Source organism: Macrotis lagotis, chromosome 1, assembly GCF_037893015.1.
Source record: "Macrotis lagotis isolate mMagLag1 chromosome 1, bilby.v1.9.chrom.fasta, whole genome shotgun sequence".
Classification (NCBI taxonomy): domain Eukaryota; kingdom Metazoa; phylum Chordata; class Mammalia; order Peramelemorphia; family Peramelidae; genus Macrotis; species Macrotis lagotis.
Window position 1 is genome coordinate 92,878,440 of NC_133658.1, and position 21,862 is coordinate 92,900,301.

Consider the following 21,862-nt stretch of genomic DNA (forward strand, 5'->3'; position numbering starts at 1 on the left):
ACAAAAACCTCGTTATTGATCTAGCCCCCTTGATCTAGTCAGTCAGGAATCATGAAGGGGAAGAGTATGATTTGATCCAATATATACTTTTCCATAGGCCCGGAAAATTTACCACCCCTAAGAAGTACTCTACTAAGGATCACACATCCTCAATTCTGAATAGTGCAATTAAATTTGAAAAGTTGGGTTAGTTTTTGCTTTGATATATTATGTAAAGATCCAGTTTTGTGTGTGTGTGTGTGTGTGTGTGTGTGTGTGTGTGTGTGTGTGTGTAACTATTTATTTATCCAGGAATTCAAAGTTTTGTTTCTAACTCTTTAGTATCTTCAGCCCTTTTTGAAATCAGAAAAGGAAATAAACTTCCCTCAGATTCTTATCATAAAGGTAACTGCAGCTTTGATGATGAAATTGCATATTTCTCCTAGTCTGGATCTTCCAAAGGGGTGAAGATGTCTCTTCAAGGGGTTCAGGAATCAGCAATTCTTCTGAGGAAGAAAACAAAAATGGTTGGAGTTGGAATGGGACTTGGATGGTAAACATTAAAGAAGTCAGGCGTGAGTATCATCCATGGAAGAAACAGGAGAGGGGGATAGGGTTACTGTTGGGACTCTTCAAATTAAGTGAACCGAAAGGGCCCAGTTGCTGTCTCTTCTGCAATTGTATGTATAGATATATTTTTTATTGTCAGGGCTTAGGAAGAAGGAAGGTTCTCCTGCCTTCTGTTCTGGCTAGTCCTGAGACCAGGTTTTGCAAGTGGGATGGGGCCACTAAAAAAAAAAGGGGGACCACACTTTTGACTTTCTGTGTCTTTGTTCCTCTCTCTCTCTCTTTCTCCACGATTCTTTTGTCTTTGTCTCCTTTATAACAGGGTGTTGGATCCCATCAAATAAGGTGGGAGGGTGAGGCTGAAATTAGTCAGAGTTGCTTTCTCTGGCAGAGTCCTCTCTTACCAGGATGACTGCCTAGGCCCCAGGCATGGAGGAAGCTTCTGGGCAGAGTATCCCATAAGTGCCCCAGTGGAAATTTGGACTTTAAGCTGAGTGAAATCATCAAACCTTCAGCAGATTGTCCTTGCACACATTTCCCTCAACTCAGGTTAGCAACCCACTGACCAGAACAATTTTCTACTCCTTCTCTCTCACACTTTTTCCCCACACCCCACTTTAAACTTGTTTTGGCAAAACAGTCCTGGGCTCTGATTTCATTAACATGACCTGTTGAACCTGTTCCTATCCATGCATGAGGACTCAAAGCCTGATTGAAGCTTAAGCTCAAGGAAAGACTGGCCACTGTCTCTCAGGATGACAATGACCATGAAGCTCGGACCAAAATATAATGTGTCGCACACTTTGTAACCCTAACCAACACAACTACAGGGCACTGTCCTAGGGCAGTGCCTTGGAGAAAGTCACAGTTATTCATTCAAATATTTATTAAGCAACTATAGTACTTTCTGTGTAATAAGGCATTGTGGTAGGTGATTGTAAAGACAAAAATCAAATAGTCCTTCTAAAGTAGTTAACATTTCTAATGAGGGTAAGTGTGGGAATAACATGTATTATGCCCAAAATTTTCAGTCATTTCACTCATGTCCAACTCTTAGTGACCCCATTTGGGATTTTCTTGGCAAAGTTATTGAAATGGTCTGCTATTTCATTCTCCAGCTCATTTTACAGGTGAGGAAACTGAGGCAAACACAGTTAAATGATTTGTCCAATGTCCCACAGCAGGTAAGTATCTGAGGCTAGATTTGAACTTAGATCTTCCTGATTCCAGGCTTGATACTCTATCCAGGGGGAACTTAGTTTCCCCTCTGTGTACAAATTAAGTAAATATTATATAAAATAAATAAAGATATCTAAAGAGTGAGTGAAGCAAGATAGATTTTATTCCAATCTGGCATTTGAGTAGACCTCAAAAGGAAGTTAGGGACTGCGAAGAAACATCAGAAGAGAGGAGAAAATGTATTCCGGGTATTGGGCGGGGGGAGAAGAAGAAAAATTTGTGAAAGCACTAAGTCAAAAGATGGATGCTTTACATGAGGAATAGTAAGTAGACCAGTTTGGCTTGCATGAAGAATATGTGTAGGAGTTGTTGTTCAGTCGTGTCCTACTCTGTATTTTCTTGGCAAAGATCCTGGATTGTTTTGCCATTTCATTCCCAGTGTGTTCCCATTTTATGGATCAGGAACTGAGGAAAACATGGTTAAATAACTGTCCCAGGGTAATAAAGCTAGTAAGAGTCTAAGCCTATGGTCAGATTTCAACTCAGATTTTTCTGACTCCAGGCAGGGTGCTCTATCATTACACTTCCTAGTTTCCTGCTATGGGTAGGGAGTAAAGTACAAATAGCCTAGAAAGGCAGGATCTAGATAATGACAGGCTCATTTCCTATGGCACTTAAGGTAGGGTTCTTAAGGGATTCTTTTCCCTACATTAGAATGTAAGCACTTCCTCATTTTTTGGCCCTTCCAAATGATCAAATAAATTTACTTTTCCAGTTTGCTACTACTTTGTTTGCATCTCTCCTAGTTTTTATCCCCATTGGAAATACTTAGAAGACATTCTATTGAAAATCCATTTTTTCTCTTCTAAGATTATATTTTGTTTGTCAGACTAAGGTTTTTTTTCTGTAAGCCTTTATCCTTTGCCATTTGGCATGTCATAACCCAAGATCTTCTTTCCTTAATAATAGATATGATCATATCTTGTTTGATCCTGACTGTGGTTGCTCTGACCTTGAATTTTTCTTTCTGATTACTTTCAATACTTCTTTTTTTTCTTGGACCTGAGAGCTCTGAATTTTGGCTATAATGTGCCTAAAGTCTCCTTCCTTCCTTCCTGGTGACTAATATTTTTTTTTCTATTTTCTTGTCCTCCAGTTCTAATAGATCTGACAATTTTCATTTCTTCAGATATGATATGCAGGCTTTTTTCTAGCCATGATTTTTTAGTAATACAATGATTCTTAGATTATTTATCCTTGTTCTGTTTTCTGGGTCAGTTATCTTTAATATTATATCTCTTATATTCTTCCATTAGATCAATATTTTCACCTTGTTTTAATATTTCTGGGTTTTTTTTTTGTTTTTTGTTTTTGTTCTTTTAGGTTTTTGCAAGGCAAATGGGGCTAAGTGGCTTGCCCAAGGCCACACAACTAGGCAATTTCAAGTGTCTGAGACGGGATTTGAACCCAAGTACTCCTTGACTCCAGGGCCAGTGCTTTATCCACTGCACCACCTAGCCGCCCCATTTTAATATTTCTTACTGCCTTATGGAGTCATTTCTGTTTGACCCATTCTAATTTTTAGGTGTCCATTTCTTGGTTAAGGTTTTTCCCTTTTCTAAACTATCTTTCTCATTCTTTCTTTTTCAGTTCTTACTTCATTTAACATTACATTTATATCTCTTGCTTCACTTTTTGAACCTTTTTTGGCCAGGTTATTTTTCTCTCTGAGGTACTACTTGGACTTGTTAATGTTATTCCCTCTTAGATTTTTCTTAATCCCTAATAATTCTTTATTGTGTTTGGACTTTTCTTCTCTTAATCAATATCTTCAGTCACAGTTTCTATATTAGGTCTTCTGTATTGGATCAGACTTTATTCTCTATTTATAGCCTTGGATGAGTGGTCAACTCTCATTTGGTTCTAGATGCAATGGTCATGCCTTTCTGGGATTTCTTTGTCCATTGGTGGTTTAACTTTTAGGTTTTGGCCTTGGTCCTCTCTCTCTGTCACTTTCTCCTTATATAGTCCTAAACCAGGAGTTGAGACATTTGTTGTTAAGTCTGACAGGTCCCAATCAAATATTGATTATGCTAGCAGCAGGTCTCCTGTAAGACCCCAAATGCTTTGCTAGATTAGCATAGGGTGTCTGGATATTGGTCCAGTCTTCAGCTATGACTATAATAATATGGCTTTCTGGGCAATGGCTTGATCCTGCCTACTGCAGGGAGATCAGGCAACTTGTGTGCTACATCGTCTACATAACCCAGTTTGCCTCTCCTCAAAGCCTTCACAGGTTTCTAGTGGTCTTTCAGACTCCTAGACTGGATGGAGGGATTTTTAGTGGTTTCTATTTGGTTTTCTTTATCATTTTCTTTCTCAAGCATTTTTAGAGGTTTAATAAACTGTTTTGGGGAGAGGGGGATTGGGGATCCTCTAGATTCTAAAATGTCATTATCTTAGCCTGAAGTCCTGTGAAACATTTTAAATACCAAATAGAAGAGTTCATGTTTTATCTTTTTCAGCAGGGAGGTGACATGATCAGGTCTTTGCTTTAGGAATATTAAATTGCCTGTTCCATGAAGGATAGGTTGGAGAAGGGAGATACTGGAGGGAGGTAGAATAATTAGGAGGATATTACAAGAGGTGATAAGGACATAAATGAGACTAGTGGTAGAGGCCATGTAAGTTGAGAAAAGGGGCCAGATGCAAGAAATATTACAGAGACAAAATCAATAGAGACTTGGTAAGTAATCCTCAACTACTTCCTTCCTATCTTATATTTCCTTCCCCATTACCTGCAAACAAGTCTACTTCTTCCCTGTTTAAAAGCAAACTTTCAAAGACCTTGGAGCTGTCTTCTTGCAGCTTCTCTTTCATAATCAAATTAAAAGTAAAAGGTACCTAACCCCCCCCATCCTTTTAACTCTTTGCAGTTTGGCTTCCAACTTCATTGCTAGAATGTAGTTGCTCTTTCCAAAGTCACCAGTGGTATTTTAATTGTGAAATCATATGATCTTTTTTTTTTCAGACTTCCTTTGAGCTCATCTATATGCTACATTTGACCCACCCTTTCATCTTGGATATCCTTCACCTTTGAGGATTTTGTGACACCATTCTCTCCCAGGTTCTCTTCCTACTTATCTAACTAGGTCTTAATCTCCTTTGCACATTCAGCATTCATATTACTTCCCCAACTTAGTTCATTTTCCCTGAAGCTCAATCCTAGAACCCCATACATAGTCTCTGCACTCTCTCTTTCTTGGTGATCACCACCAGTTCCCTTGGGTCTAATTATCATTTTCCCAATCTATATATCTAACCACAATCTCTTCTCTAAGCTTTGATCTCACATGATTAATTGTCTGCTGAACATTTCAAACTGAATTCTGGAGACAACTCAAATGAAAATAGAACTCATTAACTTCCCCTCTAAACTCTCTACCAAACTGCCCTTTATCTGTGAAAGGCACCATTTTTCCACTCTCACAGATTACCAAACTTGATGTCATGAACTCCTCGCTTATTGTACCCCATAAATCTAATCCATCGCCAAATTTCTACTGCTACACTATCCTTCACAACTAACCCCTACTTTTCAATTTACACAGTAACTCATTTAGTTCAGGCTTTTATCATCTCTTTCCTAGATAACTGCAACAGACTAATAATTTGCTTCCCAGCTTTAAGTATTTCCCCATTCCATTCTATTCTCCACAATGCTGCCAAAATAATTTTCTCTAAGGGCAGATCATACCATGTCCCTCCCCTACTCAATAGGCTCCAGTGGCTCCCTATTGTCTCTATAATAAAATAGAAAGACTTCTGTTTAGCTTTTAAAGCCCTTTATAACCTTGCCAAGACTTAATCTTTTAGCTGCATTGTAAATTACTCCTCCTCCAGTACTTTGCAATCAGTTAAAAGGGCCTGGTCTCAGTCCCTCCACACTCTTATCTTCTATCACGAGGCCTTTGTAACAGCTATTCCCAAGCCTGGATTTCACTCCCTCAAAGCCTCTGCTTATAGAATCTCTCTTCTAGAGACTAAATAACAATTTCCTGACCTCCTGAAGTGCTAGTGTACTTCCTGGGAAACTATCTCATATTTAACTACTTGGTGTGCATTTGTATTTATTTTGGTCAAAGTATGAATATATTTACATATGTATGCAGCTAGGTAGTAGAGTGATGAATCTGAAGTCATGAACATTTCCAAAATTGGCCTCCCCATGCACTTATTAGCTGTATGACCCTGGGCAAGTCAATGAATTTAAAAGAAATTAAAGTTTGCTTTAATTTCTTCATTTGTAAAAATGAGTCTCAGGGTTATTGTGAAGCTTAAATGAGATAATATTTGTAAAGTGTTTTACAACCTTAGAGCCCCGTATACATATCAGCTATTTTATTGTTAACCTACACATTATCTTTCCTGTTAGAAAATAAGCTCCATGACCATAGGGACTTTGGTTTTGGTTATATTTTTGTCTGAGTAAATGCTTGCTGATTGATTTAGTGAGTAAGAATATTGAGTGACCTTGAAGTCTGCAAACTTGAATGACTGGTAGGATGATGGTGCTTCAAAAGAAATAGGAAAATTAGAAAAAAGGGAAGATTTTTTTTGGGAAAGATAATGAGTTCTGTTTCTGACATTTGAGTTTGCTATCTAGTCAAGGACATCTAGTTACCAATGTCCAATAATCAGTTAAATGGGATTATTTCAGTGGAGAGTGTGGGGCTGAAGTCATAGACCTGAGAGTCATCTGCAGAGGGATGTTTGTTGAAGCATGGGAGCTAGTGAGATTATCAAGATAGTCAGGATATAGAAAGGACAGAAGAGTCAATCCTGGGCTACACCCATAGAAGGTGTGGAACTGGATCATGAAATATCTGTGAAAGGAAACTGAGAAAGATTGAGCAGGGAGGTGAACTTGAAGAATGACATGAAAAGACAGGGAGGAGACTGTCTAGGAGGAGGAGGGAGTGGTCAACAATATTAAATGCCAAATGAGTCTGAAATGCCAGAAAGGTTGAGGTTTCATTAAGAGATCTCTAGTAACCTTGGAGAAAGCAGTTCTGGAAGCCAGATTGAAAATTGTTTGACTTTGCTATTCATCACCCCCTCCTTCCCCACACATATTCTCAGCAACTTCTCCCATCCCCCCATTAAGGATAACTATTCAGTTTGTTATCCAAGGTAGTATTCTAAGTTCTAGTTCTTTCCTTTATCCAATAATACTTCTAGGATACTTTGATGGACCTGAAATTTCATATAGGTGGGTATTCTCTTCCTTGATTTAGCTGTTTTTAGAGGATGTAATGGTAGAGAAATTCTATGAAAAAATGTGATAAGCCTTTGCAAATTAAATCAATTTTTGCTTAATCCTTAGTAACTGTAATGCATATTTGAGTTCAATGTATACTGGGAAAAATATAATGGAAAATATAACTTAAATACATGAAACAAAAGAAAAAAAGAAACAAAAGAGGTCAAAGACTTGTAGATTACCCTGAAGCTTCACTTCTTGAACTTTTTCTTCAATGACAGAATAGGGAAGTACAAAACACAACAAGCACTGAACATTAGAGCTAAACCTAAAATTGACTCAATCATATCAAATAGGAAACAACTAGTTATAGGCATGGAAATCATTTTCCAATTAGTGATGTACAGTTAGATAAACCAGAATAAAAATCAATACACCAAATTAAAAGAAAATAAGAAGGCATGATATGCAATTAAGACAACTCAGGGTTTTAAAATAGTGAACTGCTGCCATGAACAAATGGCTGAAATAATTTTAAATGCTATCTTTATGGTCTAGTCATAGATGTGGAGTAGAGAAGATTGAGAAATTTATTAGTGAATTGTGGGCAAGTTTTTTGTTTATTTGTTTTTAGTTTATTCATAAATGCCTAAAGGAGTAAAAACATGATAAGATTGCAATTCTTAAGTATTTAAATCATCTGAGCCAAAAAGTGTGATGTGATTTCTATGGAATATTTGAATATAGCTAGTTGAAATATTTATTAAATTTAAATGAATTTAAGCATGTTGGTGAGTCGAATCTTCTACAAGCAAAAGAATAAGAAGTAATTAAAAGAATAGACATCAATATTTTCAATTACTACTCTCTAAAGAAGAGTAGAAGTTTTATCACTGTTAACTAAAGAGGTAATAATATTGACCGTTTTTAATTACTTTTCTAAAAACTGAGAAAAGAAATATAGCTTGATTGTTAAGAATTCAATTCAGTTCAACAACCATCAGGTTTAACTACTGGAAATCACTTGTTACAAAAAGAAAGTCAAAAACCCCCCCAAAAGTCAAGTGGATAAATAATGTGACCAAAGGCAATGTCAGCTTAGAGTATTTTTTTGGGGGGGGGGGTAAACTGTCAAAGGGAAGATGGTAGAAGATTTTAAGTATTATTACCTCACCTCATAAAATAAAGTGGTAGAATGAAAAAAAAGTTTTAGAAAATTTGTCAAGAGACCCAGCAAAGTCTCTGAGTATTAAAGGATGAACCTGAGGACAATACAAGATGAAAAATAGAAAAGTTCTATAAGATTTTTTACAATAACCTATTTTCTCTCTCATTGATAGTGAGATTTAGATTCTAATATTATTTTTAATGTAATATATGAAGACATAAAAATACTAAGGAAAATAAAGTGGAAAGAGCAGCTGGAGTAGATTATGTATATACTTAGGGATGATTTTCTTCTCCAACTTGAAGAAGTCTTTCTGTAGGACATTGGTGTCTGTATATTTATAATCAGAAACAAATCTGGAATTGTCTAGGAGTTAACTTGAAATGATTCCTTGAAAAATTATTAGTAGTACAGATATCCAGATTATACTGCTTAGGGAATTCAATATCATTCCTCCCTTTAATTGGGGTTCAGGAACAGTATTTTAAACTACATCTCCTTCCTATCATTGTCATGTGTTTCTGTTTTAGGTTGTCAATGTTGGAAGAAAAGCTGCTGGAAAGGAAAGATCTTTTCTCCCTATCTGCTGAACTGTGGCACAGGGGAAAGGCCTCTTTGCTTGAGTCTCCTCATTGGGGGCCACTCAGAGGTTATTCCTCTTTACATCATTATTTAATTGCACAGAAGAGTTTCTTGGCCTTGTTGATTCAGAAGGTGATACAAAATGATGATGCTGAATGATGTTCTGATTACAATTCTTTGGGACTTGTGCTACTGGGACAAATAAAGCAGTCTTCCCTGACTCTTCTTTAAATAATTAGACAGATAGAGATTCCCTGCCACAGAGAATATTTTGATAAAAATCTAGTACAACAATTGTGATAGCTTCTTTAAGCTGAATGATGACAACTTCATTGCTGTTAATTTTCTTCTTAGGGAAGAGGAAAAGACTGAAATAAAGACTCACAGTGGATTTCTTTTTTTTTCTTATTTGTCTAGTTCTCTAAGTTTGATTACACATAAAGTCTGAAATCTATCAGAAAAAATGTATGTTTATTGTATCAAATTAAATGCAAGACTTGTCAGAAAACGAAGAGCAGCAGTCTTTCTCTTAGGGAGATTAAAAAAGAAAACCTACAAGAATTGGAGCCTGGAACTAGTGAGAGTCGGCAGTTTCTCAGGCAGAAACTCCAAAGAAGGAACAACCAGCATGGGGGCATCTTCATGTTTATTAAACAACAATGTTTGGGAACAGTTTGGAACCTTCAGTCTAGCTGGAGAACAGTTTAGTTTCACTAAATAAGGTTGTTTGAGTTCACTTGGGGAGGTTGAGCTAGCTTCAGACTTTATTTGGTTTCTTGTTTTCATCAGGATATGAAGAATATCAAAACCAAAGTGGTTTGTTTAGAGGGCTAAATTGGGCAAAATAACGACACAGTGGAAAGCTTAACTGCAGTTAGCTTGTTACTGTCCATCACTACCAACCTGGTTGTCGTGTGGTTCTTGCTAATGGGACTGGCAGGAAAGGTTGGCTCCTTTTTTCCAATATTGACAAAGGAAAAAGGAGTCCTCCTGCCATGTCCGCTGCCTCCAACCCCCTTTCATTCTGGATTCCTACTCCTCTGCTGCCATATTGGCCTTCATCAGTCTCTCTGCAGCCCAGAAGGCAGCGAGTTTCCAAGGGACAAGAGGACACAAGTTGGACCTACAAATAGATGCGCTTATTGAGGGACCAAGACCCTGAGCCCTCAGCACCAGCCTCTTCCTTTGTGTCCTAAGGTTCAAGGGGAAGTACAATACAAAGTTCAAGCTGTAAGCCTAGCCTTGGAGTTAAGAAGGAGGGCTAGGAAAGTTCTTCAGATACGTTGACAAAGAGAAAACCATCATGCCTAATTCTTCCCTCCCCCACCCCCGCATTTGCACATCTCCGGAGCAGCTTCATGGCTCCCTGGCTCAGCCTCAGAGGAATCTGGCGTCCCAGGGACAATCCTGGCAAACATCTTACTTCGGGACCAAGACACGGGCTTCGCCCGGACCTCCGGGTCCCTGGCCCGGTCCTGGCCGGGCTCTGACTTGGAGGGGAAGGAGGAGTAGCAGACTCCCTCATCTCGCCCGACTAGCTAAGTCAACTCAGACCCACCCATGCAGCTGCAGCTGAGGAAACAGCACAGCACACTCCCACGTCTGCTTGTGTGGATCCAAACTGCAGCGCGCACACACAAACACACGCACACATACACATACACACATACGCACACATATACACACACACACACACATACGCACACCAGCTCCCACGGGTCGTTGCTGAGTTTGAACCTAAAGGGGGTGATTGGGCAAGAGTAGCATACAGGTGTGTGGGGGGTGGGGGAGAGGAGAGGGAGGAGGCCCGGTGGGCTGGGATTAGCCTAAATTCCTTAAAGGGTCGGCGCCCCGAGACGAGGCAGCTCGGGCCCCCCAGTTCTGTCTCGGGGCCCCCGGCTCTCCCGCCAGGCCCCCACGCCCGCCCCTCCGGGGGCAGGGCCCTCTCCGGTCGGTGGCCCGGGGGCGGGTCGCTCCCCTCCCCCTCCTCGCCCCCTCCCCCTCCTGCGAGGCGGCGGCCCTGGTGGCGGCGGCGGCGGCGGCGGCGCAGGGGCAGCGGCCGCCGCGGAGGCGGAGGCGGCGGAGGCTGAAGCGGCGGCGGCGGCGGGCGGGGCTCGGCTCGGGCTCGGGCTCCGGCTGCGGCTCGGCGGGCGGGCGGGCGGACATGGCGGCCAACATGTACCGGGTCGGAGGTAGGATGGAACCCGGGCCTGGGGGGGCGCGGGCGGGAGAGCCGGGGCCCGCAGCCCGGAGGGGCCTGACCCGCCCGCGTGCCCCCTCCCCCACCGCGTGTCCCCGGCCCACGGGCCGCTGCGTGGCCCCCTCCCCCCCGGCCCCGGGGGGCGGCCGAGCATCCCCTTCCCCCGCGGTGTGGGCGCAGAGCCTGGGGCCCGGCGAGCGCGGAGCCAGGCCGGCCCCGGCGCGGGAGCGTGGGCGGGGAGAGCCGGCCAGGCCTGCCTGCGGGGGCCGAGCTGCGGGGCCCGGCCCGGCCCGGCCCGGCCCGGCCCGCCCGGGGGCGGCCACTGATGGGGAGCGGCGGCGCCTGCGCCTCGGAGGGAGCGATAACCTGAAACTTTGTGGGTCCCGCTCCCTCCTGACGCAGCCCTCCCCGGCCCGGGGCCGCCGGCCCCCAGAGGCCGCCCCGGCTCATGAGCTGGGCTCGGGCCAGCCCGGCTCGGGCCAGCCCGGGAGCACTGCGCCCGGTCCTGGCCCAAGGAGGCCACTTAGCAGGAAAGAGACCGACGGGGAGGCGGTAACAATGGGAGTGCTGCCTCCTCCATAAAACACACAGTGGGAAGTTTCCAGGGAGCCCATTAGGTTGAGGCCACCAGCCCTCCGGCCACATTTTCCCCTCTTTTTGTGGAAAGCCTGCTCGGATGTCCGCACATGATGCTAACTGGGCCCGAAGGGAGTGAAATGAGGGGAAAAAAAGCATTCCTGCCCGGGGGAAAGTTTCTCCTGGTTGGGGCTGTGTAAAACGTGCAGATATTTTCAGTTTTTGCCTAATATTACTCTGCCTCCCAGGTCCACAAGTATTTGCTGAACTAAGAACTCTCCAGTGTCTGATCTATTTTTGAAAAGTTAGTTGGTCATTGAAATGTCACTTAGAAACCTTAAAGTTACTAAGGAGATAGTTGTGATTTAGTCATGAGCAATTGGTCATGAGCAAGAGAAGTGGCTCTGCCTGCTGCCTTCATCATACTCCCTCCATAGGATCATAGATAGAGCACATTGAGCGGAATTTATTAAGTGGCACTTGAATAATTAAAGCTATGGTAATGTCCGGAGCATTGTTTTGAACTGGATTCTAAACTTAGTTCTGTTGATTTAGTGGATAAAGTTCAGGATTTGGAGTCGGAAATGAAAGTTCTATCTGAACACTAGCTCTGTGATTCTGGGCAAGCCCTTAACCTGTGTGATTACTCCGCTTTGTCATCTTTAAAATGGATTAATAGTAGTGGCACCTATCTTACAGAGTCAAATGAGCTGGCATAGGTGTTTTTTTTTTTATTAAAACTTAGAGTACTTTGTAGATAGGAGTTGGTTTTTTAAAATTGATTGTTCCTAGTGTAACTTTGGGTAAATCAAGACTAAGGCAGCCTCAGTTGCTTCACCTGTACGTTGAAAGTCTTATAGTCCATGATCTGAATTCCTTTCTTAGATCTAGTCACATAGGCTCGTAACAAAGTTGTATAATCACTGACTCTTCACTGTTTTCTCACCCACTCATATTCAGGCAGTTGCCAAGTCTTATCTGTTCCACCTTTGAAACATCTCGTATATATTTGCCCTGTTCTCCTCCAACACTGACTGACCCTACATTAGTGCAGGCCCTCTTCACTTGAGTCTGGACTATTGCAGTAGCCTACAGTAGGTCTTCCTGCCTCAAGTCTCTCCATATTCCAGTCTATCCTCCACCCAGCTGTCAGAGTGGTCTTCTTAAAATGCAAGTCTGACCAAATTACTCCCCAAATTCAGTCACCTCCAATGGCTCCCTACTGTCTCCAGGATCAAATATAATATCCTGTTTTTGATTTTTAAAGCCCTTTGTTAATCTGGCCCCTTATTTCCTTTTTAGCTTTCTTAACACTTTACTAGATTACTTTCCCTCTCCATCCCAGCTCCTGTCATGACTCTGATTTCAGGGACAGTTGCTTCCTTGCTGTTCCTCAAACATATTCTCTCCTTCCCCCTCAGATTCTCTCCCATTTATTTTGTATATATTTTGTCATATTTGCATGTTTTATTTCCTGTAGATGGTGAATTCCTTGAGAACAAGTACTCTCTGTTGCCTTACTCTTGTTTTTAGCTCACTGCTTAACTTGCAGTAGGTACTCAATAAATGTCTGTTGACATTACTCTAAGTCTATGATCCATGTTAATTGAAATAAAGATATGAATGAAATTCATTGACTATGGATAACAGGCATGTGAGATGTACTGTATATTTTATTTAAACAGTTTTACACAGTGTATGAACTGAGCTAAGAGGTTTGGAAATGTGAATTGGGTAATTTTTGTAAGATTAGTGACAATGATACTAGTGTTTGTATGCTAATTATGAAAGTATTAAAAAATTTTTAACCTTTTGTTGCAGATTATGTCTATTTTGAGAATTCCTCAAGTAACCCATATCTAATCAGAAGGATAGAAGAACTTAATAAGGTACATACTCATTTTATTCTTTGGTCTGGTTCTTTGAAATTTTTCCATCTTGGGGTGAAAGGCATGAGAGATTTTAACACTTCCTATTCAAATTCAAGATCCCAAACTTTTTGAATAAGGTTTGTTTTTAAATACAATATGGTTTAAAGTTCTGAATTGTTTCCTTGCTTATTCCTTTTGAAATAATCTTTGCTGTTTAACTATGCATACTTGATGGTTGTAAAGTGCCATAAAGTTGCAAAGTATTTTTTTACATTATCTCATTTCATTTTCACAACAAGATCAAGGCTGTCCAAAATGTAGCCCTGGATTTATTGTGGTTCCCTATGGGTTTACTAAGTTACCAAAGAAGTCTCATTAAAATGACAAATCAAAATATATTGTCAATTTTCAATAAAAATTTTTAAAAATAAGGTTGGGCAGCCCTGATGTGATAGTCCAAGTAATATTCTCCCCTTTTTGTAGGTGAGAAAACTGACTCAGGTTGTCATAGATGCCTGGCCCATAAAATTTGGATCTGGAACTAGGTTGTTAAGACATAGCAGGAATGCTTGAATGAGAGAATCAGGATATGATAAGATCTTGAAAGACTAGAAGATTGACCTAAATCAAATAAGATAAAATATTTTGGTGATAAATGTCAGTTCTTATACTTGGATGCAAAATATCAATTTCACATGTTCAAAATGGGACAGGCATGAAAAAGATGTTTTGCAAATAAATGGGGCCATTAGTGTATGGCCCATATGGTCCATGATGAGTAGAATATCATGACTCAACAATGTTATCTTGCTACAACCGAAAATACCTAATGTGTTGTGGACTACATTAAGGGGAGGCAAAGCTTCCAGGAATAAGATGTTGGACTAGACTAGATCAGATCTGGAAAACTACAGTTTAAGAAGGATGTTAATAAGTTGGTAAGTCTTCTGAAAAAGGCAACTAGAATAATGGAAAGTTTGTATCACATTAAGGATCTGTTGGAGGAGTTGAACTGGGTTGTCATGAAGAGAAGGTAGGGCTATAGTGTTGGAATGGGATTAGGTTTGTTCCCTTTGATTTCAGGACTTCTAGAGCAACAGATGGAAACCAAAGAGACTAAATTACATTTAAAGTCAGTGCAAACTTCTCAACAATGAGAGCTATTCAGAGGTGAAATGGGCTTCCTTGGGAGATAACGAGTTGTGCTTCATTGAAGGTTTTTGGGTAGACATTGAGTTTAGATGGCCGTCAAAGTCTTTCCCAACTGTTCAGTTTTATAATTCTCATTTCATGACTTGTTACTTAGCTAGTGACTGTGAGAAGCAGAACTGGAAGCTAAGTCTTTTATGACTCCAAATCTAGCAGTCTTATCTACTATCTGATGTTGCCTCTCAGTGAATATGGGATGCTTATAAACCTCTTGGAGCCATCTAGGAAATTACTTGTGTAAAAGGAGTTAATGAACATGTATGGCATATCTGAGGTCACTTCATATATTTAGTTCTAACTTTCATCTTTTTGATATATTTTTATATATTCAAATTTTATTGTGTCAAATTATCAATTGCTTGTTAGGCGCTTAGCTAGGATACAATGAGAAAGGCAAAAATGGTCCCCCAATCAGAAAGGTAGAAATGGGAGCAGAATGTGAAGCACTTTGGTAAACAAAGATTTTTTATATTTGATACAATATATTAAGAGATATTTATATAATATAATATTTGATTAAATATGTATTATAATAATGTATTTTGATATAAATATAATTTGGTGGCCACTGTAGGTTGCTGAATGAAGTGGGGGGGGGGAGAGACAGACAGACAGAAAGAAATGATGAAATAGACTTGAGGTAGAGATAATCAGCAGGTTATTACAGTGGTCCAGGTATGGCATGATGAGGGTCTGCCCTAGAAGGGTGACAATATTAGAGAAGAAATGTGGGTGTAGAATATGAGAGATGTTGGGGGGGGTGGTAAGAGTGAGTAGTTGAAGATGAAACTAATTGGTGAACTTGAGAAGATTGTACTACCCCCAAATGTAATAGGAAAGTTAGGAAAAAGGGAGGGTTTTTAGGGAAAGAGTGAGTTCAATTTTGGATATATTTACTTTAAGATGTTTAGGAGACTTCACTCATAATCCAGTTCCTCCTCTATAAAAATAAGGACAATACTCTGTGTATTGTGAACCTTACAAAATGACTGTGAGAATCTGTTTCTATGTTTATGACTATATCTACATATGCATGTACATTTTAATTTTTTTTTAGCACCTGGCAAATCTAAAACTGTATATAAAATAAATGATAATTGATATGGTATTTCTTTACCCCCTAACATACCTTAGGAGAATAATAAGCTTGTTAGAGATTGATTTGAATCTAGTACTTGTATATGGTTGCCATCTAATTTAGGACTATATAAAATGAAACTTTTAATCCCTGATGTTTAGTCTTGGTAAAGTAAATAACTGAAACAAATAAGGATGTATTGTTACTCTAGGTACTATGTACCTCCCCCAAATTATTATCTTGTGCTCAATTGTGGAATTGAGGTGACCTTGTATATGTCAGAGATATCTGAGTCCTTGGCCAGTTATACCAAAATGGACTAAATTTCTAGCATGGACCCATTTGATGTCCATATGTCTGTTATCCTTAATAAAACTGGAACTAAGCTCAAAGAAGCTCATGAAGTTGAATTCAGAGTGAAGAGTATTCTACCATGGCAGCCTAGGCAACTTAAATTAAGAAATGTATTGATTTTTTTTTAATATTTATTTCATTTCTGAATATAATTTTGGCCCATCCCAGTTAGGGAGCCATTCCTCCTAATACAGATTTTAAAAAAGGGAGAGAAAAAAGGAGCTCAAAGTCCACCATCTGACAAATTGGCATAACCAATTGTGGGAGGGTTCCCCCTCTTCATCTGAAAAGAAGGGAGGGAAGTATGTTTTCTCAACACTGGAAGATTTAAGTTAAGGGGGGAGGGTTATGGTCTACTTTGGTGGTAACGAAATTATAGATACTTGAAGAAAGGAAGATATGCCTAAGAAATTATGGACTGCATACATGGACCATAGATTTCTAACTGCAGGTGTAGCAGTGTAAGAACACATAGTTAAAACAACAACATAGTTGATTGCTAGCATCTTATAATGTTCTTTTGAAAAGGAAAAAATAATGGAGTTGTGGGCTGAATTAGCTGATTCATTCCTGGATGAGTGCAAGGGTAAATTAACATTGCTCATGCTTGAAACTAAACTTTTTAATCTGGGATCTGTGAACTTTAAAAAAAAATATCTTGGGGTGGCTAGGTGGCTCAGTGGATAGAGCACCGGCCCTGGAGTCAGGAGTACCTGAGTTCAAATCTGGCCTCAGACACTTAATAATTACCTAGCCATGTGGCCTTGGGCAAGCTACTTAAGTAACCCCATTGCCTTGAAAAATATAAAAAAACAAAACAAAACAAAATAGCAGTTTTAGGGGCTGCTAGGTGGAGCAGTGGATAGAGCACCAGCCCTGGAGTCAGGAGGTTCTGAGGTTCAAATCCAGCCTCAGACACTTAATAATTGCCTAGCTGTGTGACCTTGGGCAAGTCACTTAACCCCATTGACTTAAATAAAAATTTAAAAAAATACTGGTTTTGTTAACTATTTCATTCAATTGGTTTCCTTTGTAACCCTTTATATTTTATTTTATTTATTTAAAAATATTTGGGATGTTCATAGATTACACCATACTACCAGAGAGGTCCATGACACAGAAAAGGTTAAGAACTTTTTAATTTAGAAGCTGATTGAATTGTGATTAAAGGCAAGGTTTGAGTAAACCAATGAAAATCTGCTCCAGACCTTCAAAGTCCCTGGGTTGCTGAGCATAGTTCAGTCTGTGACTAAGTGGACCTGGGATGTGGAACCTTGTTGTGATTAGTGTTTTTCTGTTGCAATTTACAGGTTGCTTTTGAGATTACTCTGTAGGGTTTTTTGGTCTTGTTAGGTTTACAATGTCTGGGGCCCTGGGTAAAATCTATAGATGGAGAAGGTTGGAATTAGAATTATCCTCCTGTCTTTCCCTGGTGATGTTAACCAACTTTCTATTCTGCTTAGTTAAGGAGTATGGTTTCAAATAGTTCCCCAAAGCCAGGCAAATGAGTCAGAAAACTAGGAGTTAATAACAATAAAAATGTGTATTAAGTAATGAGAAGTTTTTGCAAATGAAACAAAGCTGTAGGAGTCAGACTTTATTCTTCCCTAATGGATTGAGAAGATAAGAATTGAGACTTTAAAAACTTTGCCAGACTTTTATTTTTCTGAACTGTTTAGCTCAAGTTGAGTCTAGGCCTCGTGAGTGTAGAGGTGAGGGATGGGGAAAAGATCGGAGGACCAAAGCAACCTTTTATGTGTTACTTAACCCCCTCAAGTGTCTACCAGCAATTCCTCTGGGATTTGACTAATTAGTCAATCAAGGGAAAATGAAAGAAATTAGGTATAACTGAAAGCACAACTCCCCTTTTATGAATAAACACATTTTAATTAACTTGCAAGCATTTATTAAGCTGTTAAATAATATGCCAGGCACACTAACTAATGTTGTAGTACTTACTAGTAGGAAACTAACCACTGAAGATGAATTCATTGTAAAGAAAAAGTGTTGAAACATTGTTTTCCATTTAATATCATAAAATTTAAGGCAGGAAGTGACCATAAGTCATTTAATCATTTTATAACTGAGGATGAGGAAACCTGACACCCAGAGAGAAGAATAGAAATTGGGTAGTCAGTAGGCCAAGGTAAGCTCAGGTCCTCCGATTCCCAGTTCAGTTCCTTCCATTTCACCATGATATCTGCCCACAGAATTTTCATTAGGGTTTCTATTGACAAAAATAATTAGCTTATAGTCAAGGCTTTAGATGGGTGATTTGCATTTGCTTAGCTTTTTCATAGGGGCAGCTAGATGGTACAGTGGATAGAGCCCTGGCCCTGGAGTCAAGAGTACCTGAGTTCAAATCTGGCCTCAGACACTTAATAATTACTTAGCTGTATGGCCTTGGGCAAGCCACTTAACCACATTTACCTTGCAAAAAAAACTATAAAAAGGAATGGTTAGCTTTTTCCATTCACAAAATGCTGACTTGGTGATTTTGAAGCATTTTTGATCCTATTATTTTGAGATGAGATATTATTTTGACTAGATTTAAATGATTTATAGTTTTGTGGAGCAATATTTCTACAACATTTCTCATCTAAAATATTGCTATTGAACTACATAATTTGACAATTTTATTGCTGCATTTATAGTCTCCTTAGACCTCTTAATTTATATTTAGTTGTCTCCCAAGTTTTCAGAGAAATTTGGAAAATTTGTGTGAAAATAGAAGTCATAACATTTTATTATAGCTAGGTTTTTTTATTTTTATGAAGCTTCATGGTGAATGATAGACTTTCTTGAAAGCTTTCTGAATTAATAGTCTTGAGAGTAGACTACAGAGCCCCAGCTGCAATAAATTATAACATAACTGAATATTGATTATATTATGTGCTGTAGTCAAGGAGTAAAAAGAGTTTGTAATGCATGAAAGTAAACTAAATATTACTAAGCATACTGACTATCATAGATTTGTAGAATCTCTTGTCTGTGTAGGTCATTATAAAGTCATTTTATTCTTTTATACCAATAGAGCATTGGTATAGAGTATGGAGGGAAAATGGAGAAAGACTATTGGCCTGCAGGTTGGCATATGCTTTTGAATATGCTCAGAGGAAAAATCATTATTAAATATCAAAAATTAGCTTCAAATTTTTTTGATATGATTTTTTTGTACCTAATCAAGCTAATGTAACAGATTTTAGCATTTGTTAGTCAAATCATAACAACTTATCTATGCCAATATGTTATTTTAAAATGCACATTCCATTTATGCTTGAAACTGAGCAAATGTTGATTATTATTTTTAAATATAAATTTTCTCAACTATTTTATCACATTGCAAATATTGAATGGACTATAAGAAAACTCATAAATTAATGGTATACTATGAGTACTTTTATTTTGGAAACTGTTTGAATCTAATATTCAGCATAGGTGACTTGTTTTTTTCTTTTTCTTAGACGGCCAATGGCAATGTGGAAGCAAAAGTAGTATGCTTTTATAGACGACGAGACATTTCCAACAGTCTTATAATGCTTGCAGACAAACATGCTAGTAAGTAAATTTTCTTTTATTTTGGCACTTTAATGTTTTATTTTCCAGGTTATACTTCATGTGGAGAGTGTCATGCACTTTATTCTATTTTTTCCATAGTGCTTGTTTCTCCACCTGTCTTTTTCATCCATTTAGAGCTCATCCATTTTGCTGATGGTTGATTATAGAAGACTTTTTTTCTTGTAGGTTGCGTCATTTAATTATTAGTTAGTCATGATGTAGAAATAGAAGCTTTTGCCTAAAGTGTCTTTGCAAAGAATCAACATAATATGACTGTCTTCTTGGAGCATGTTTTAGAATTAATATTTATATGGCAATGTTTTATTTGGGGGGAAGGCTACCTAATAGTTTAGAGATTTTTCTTAGGCACTTTTATCTGTGGTACTGTAATAGTTATAAGTGAAAAAATCAAAACTTCAAATGGGAAGTTTTAACTATAGAGCATTGAGATGTATATGTAAGGAACTTCAGAGATTAGCTTTCTAGTCTTACTAGTTTAATGTAAGAAAACAGGCCCAGAGTAGTGAGCGGACTGTTTTAAGTGACCGAATTGAGATTCAGACCTAGATTTTTTATAAATAATGTGATATTCTTTCTATTTTTTTTGAGAATTTTTTTATTATAGTCATATTTTTCTAATATTTTGTCATTGTCTTTGAAATCTTATCTTTCCATATCTAGTTCTTTTTAAAAAATATAAATTTTACTACTATTTTGATTCTGTGGATTGAAAATCCTATCCATAATTCTGCTAATTGTACAAAATATATGAAAGATTTTCTTTAGGATTTTACTATGATCTCTTTTATAATGAGGATCTTAGTCTTTAGAATTCTGAAATCTTGTGAGTTTGGTAATATTGGGTTTTGGTTAATTTCTCAATAGGTTCGCCATTACCACTAGGCTAATAAATAAATACTCAACTTATATTGAACTGAAAATTTTACAAAGTACCTTATTTTCGACAACTGTGTGAGTGAGTTAGGTGGTATAAAAATTATCATCTATAATTTCAGAAGAAGCTTAAAGACTAGTGGAATGGTCTAAGGTTACATAGCTATTAATAAATACCCAAATCTCCTGACTCCAACTCACATGCTGGTATCTGATGTATTATGTTGCCTTTATTCCTGTCAATTTTCTTGACTTTATAGTATCCATTATAATATTGACCATAGTTAAGAAAAGGAAGTTGTAATATGGTGCATTTGGAAGGGCAGCAGGCTTAGAGTTTAGAAGACTTGGGTTTCAGTCTTCCTGTTTCTTGCTACTCATATGATCTTGGGCAAGTCATATCTTGAATTTCAGTTCTACTTAAGTACCAAGGAGGTAGTCTTTAGGTTCCTATGTTTTCTAACATGTTTTTGACTATTTCATGATCATGGACATTTCTTTATAGTAAATATTTTTAGTTAGGAAGCTAGTAAGGTTTTTTAGATTTGGAACTGGTTGGTGAATGATTACAACTAAAAGTTAGTGATTATTAAATATGTAATCATTCACTTTTAGAAGCAATTATTCTCACTGTCAGCCACCCCCTTCATACAAAATTCAAAATACTCATATCTAATCTAGAAAATAATTTGTTTTTCTATGTTTCAATATCTCATCCTGGATGTTGTCTACCACATTCCTATTAAAAAGTGGGTAATGTATTTCATCTTAAGTCTGAGTTCATGATTTATGATGAATTTATATCAAGTGGAAGAGAGGTTTCTAATGGAATGCTCCAGTAATCTGGCCTTGGTCCTCTTTTGCTGAAAATTATTAAAAATTTGAATAAAGACATGAATGTCAAATCTGCTAAGCTACAATGGATAGCTAGTTAACTGAATTATGGAATCAGTATCCAAAAACAACTTAATATATTGGTAAGATAGACCAAATCTAATATGATTAAAATTTAAAAGCATAGAATTTCAGATTTGGAACTGGTCTTGTGGCTAACTAGACCTACCCATCCCTGACAAAGAATTCTTGCTACAATTTACCCAAGAAGTCTTTGCTTAGAGATCTTCAGTGAGAAGAAACTCATTAACTTCTGAGATATACTCAATGTTGGATAGCTATATCAAGACATTTTTTATATTAAACCTAAATTTGCTTCTGCTTCTACTGCTTTCCTTTGGGGACAGGTAGAAGCAGTCTAAATTCCCTTCCAAATGCAAGCCAGCTGTTTTGGTTGTCTTCTTGCTACCATATCTTCTATTCTTTAGGCTAAACATTCCCATTTTCTTCAACCCACTGTCCTATGATAAGGCTATCGTCCTTCACTTTG

The 21,862-nt window shown here is 38.5% G+C and overlaps 1 protein-coding gene across 2 annotated transcripts in view; it reads left to right on the top strand.

The window, feature by feature from the left end:
* Positions 1-10,370: 10,370 nt before the first annotated feature.
* The window catches only part of MTA3 (metastasis associated 1 family member 3), a 194,694-nt gene continuing 183,202 nt past the window's right edge, over positions 10,371-21,862 (top strand). The window contains exons 1-3 of one of the 2 annotated variants that reach the window (XM_074204684.1): positions 10,371-10,509; positions 13,336-13,403; positions 19,491-19,584. In XM_074204684.1, coding sequence (XP_074060785.1) covers positions 19,563-19,584 — 22 coding nt within the window. In that variant the 5' untranslated portion in view covers positions 10,371-10,509; positions 13,336-13,403; positions 19,491-19,562. Of the gene's footprint in view, positions 10,510-10,864; positions 10,931-13,335; positions 13,404-19,490; positions 19,585-21,862 lie in introns of those variants that run through there. The other variant, XM_074204676.1, reaches the window with a different exon arrangement.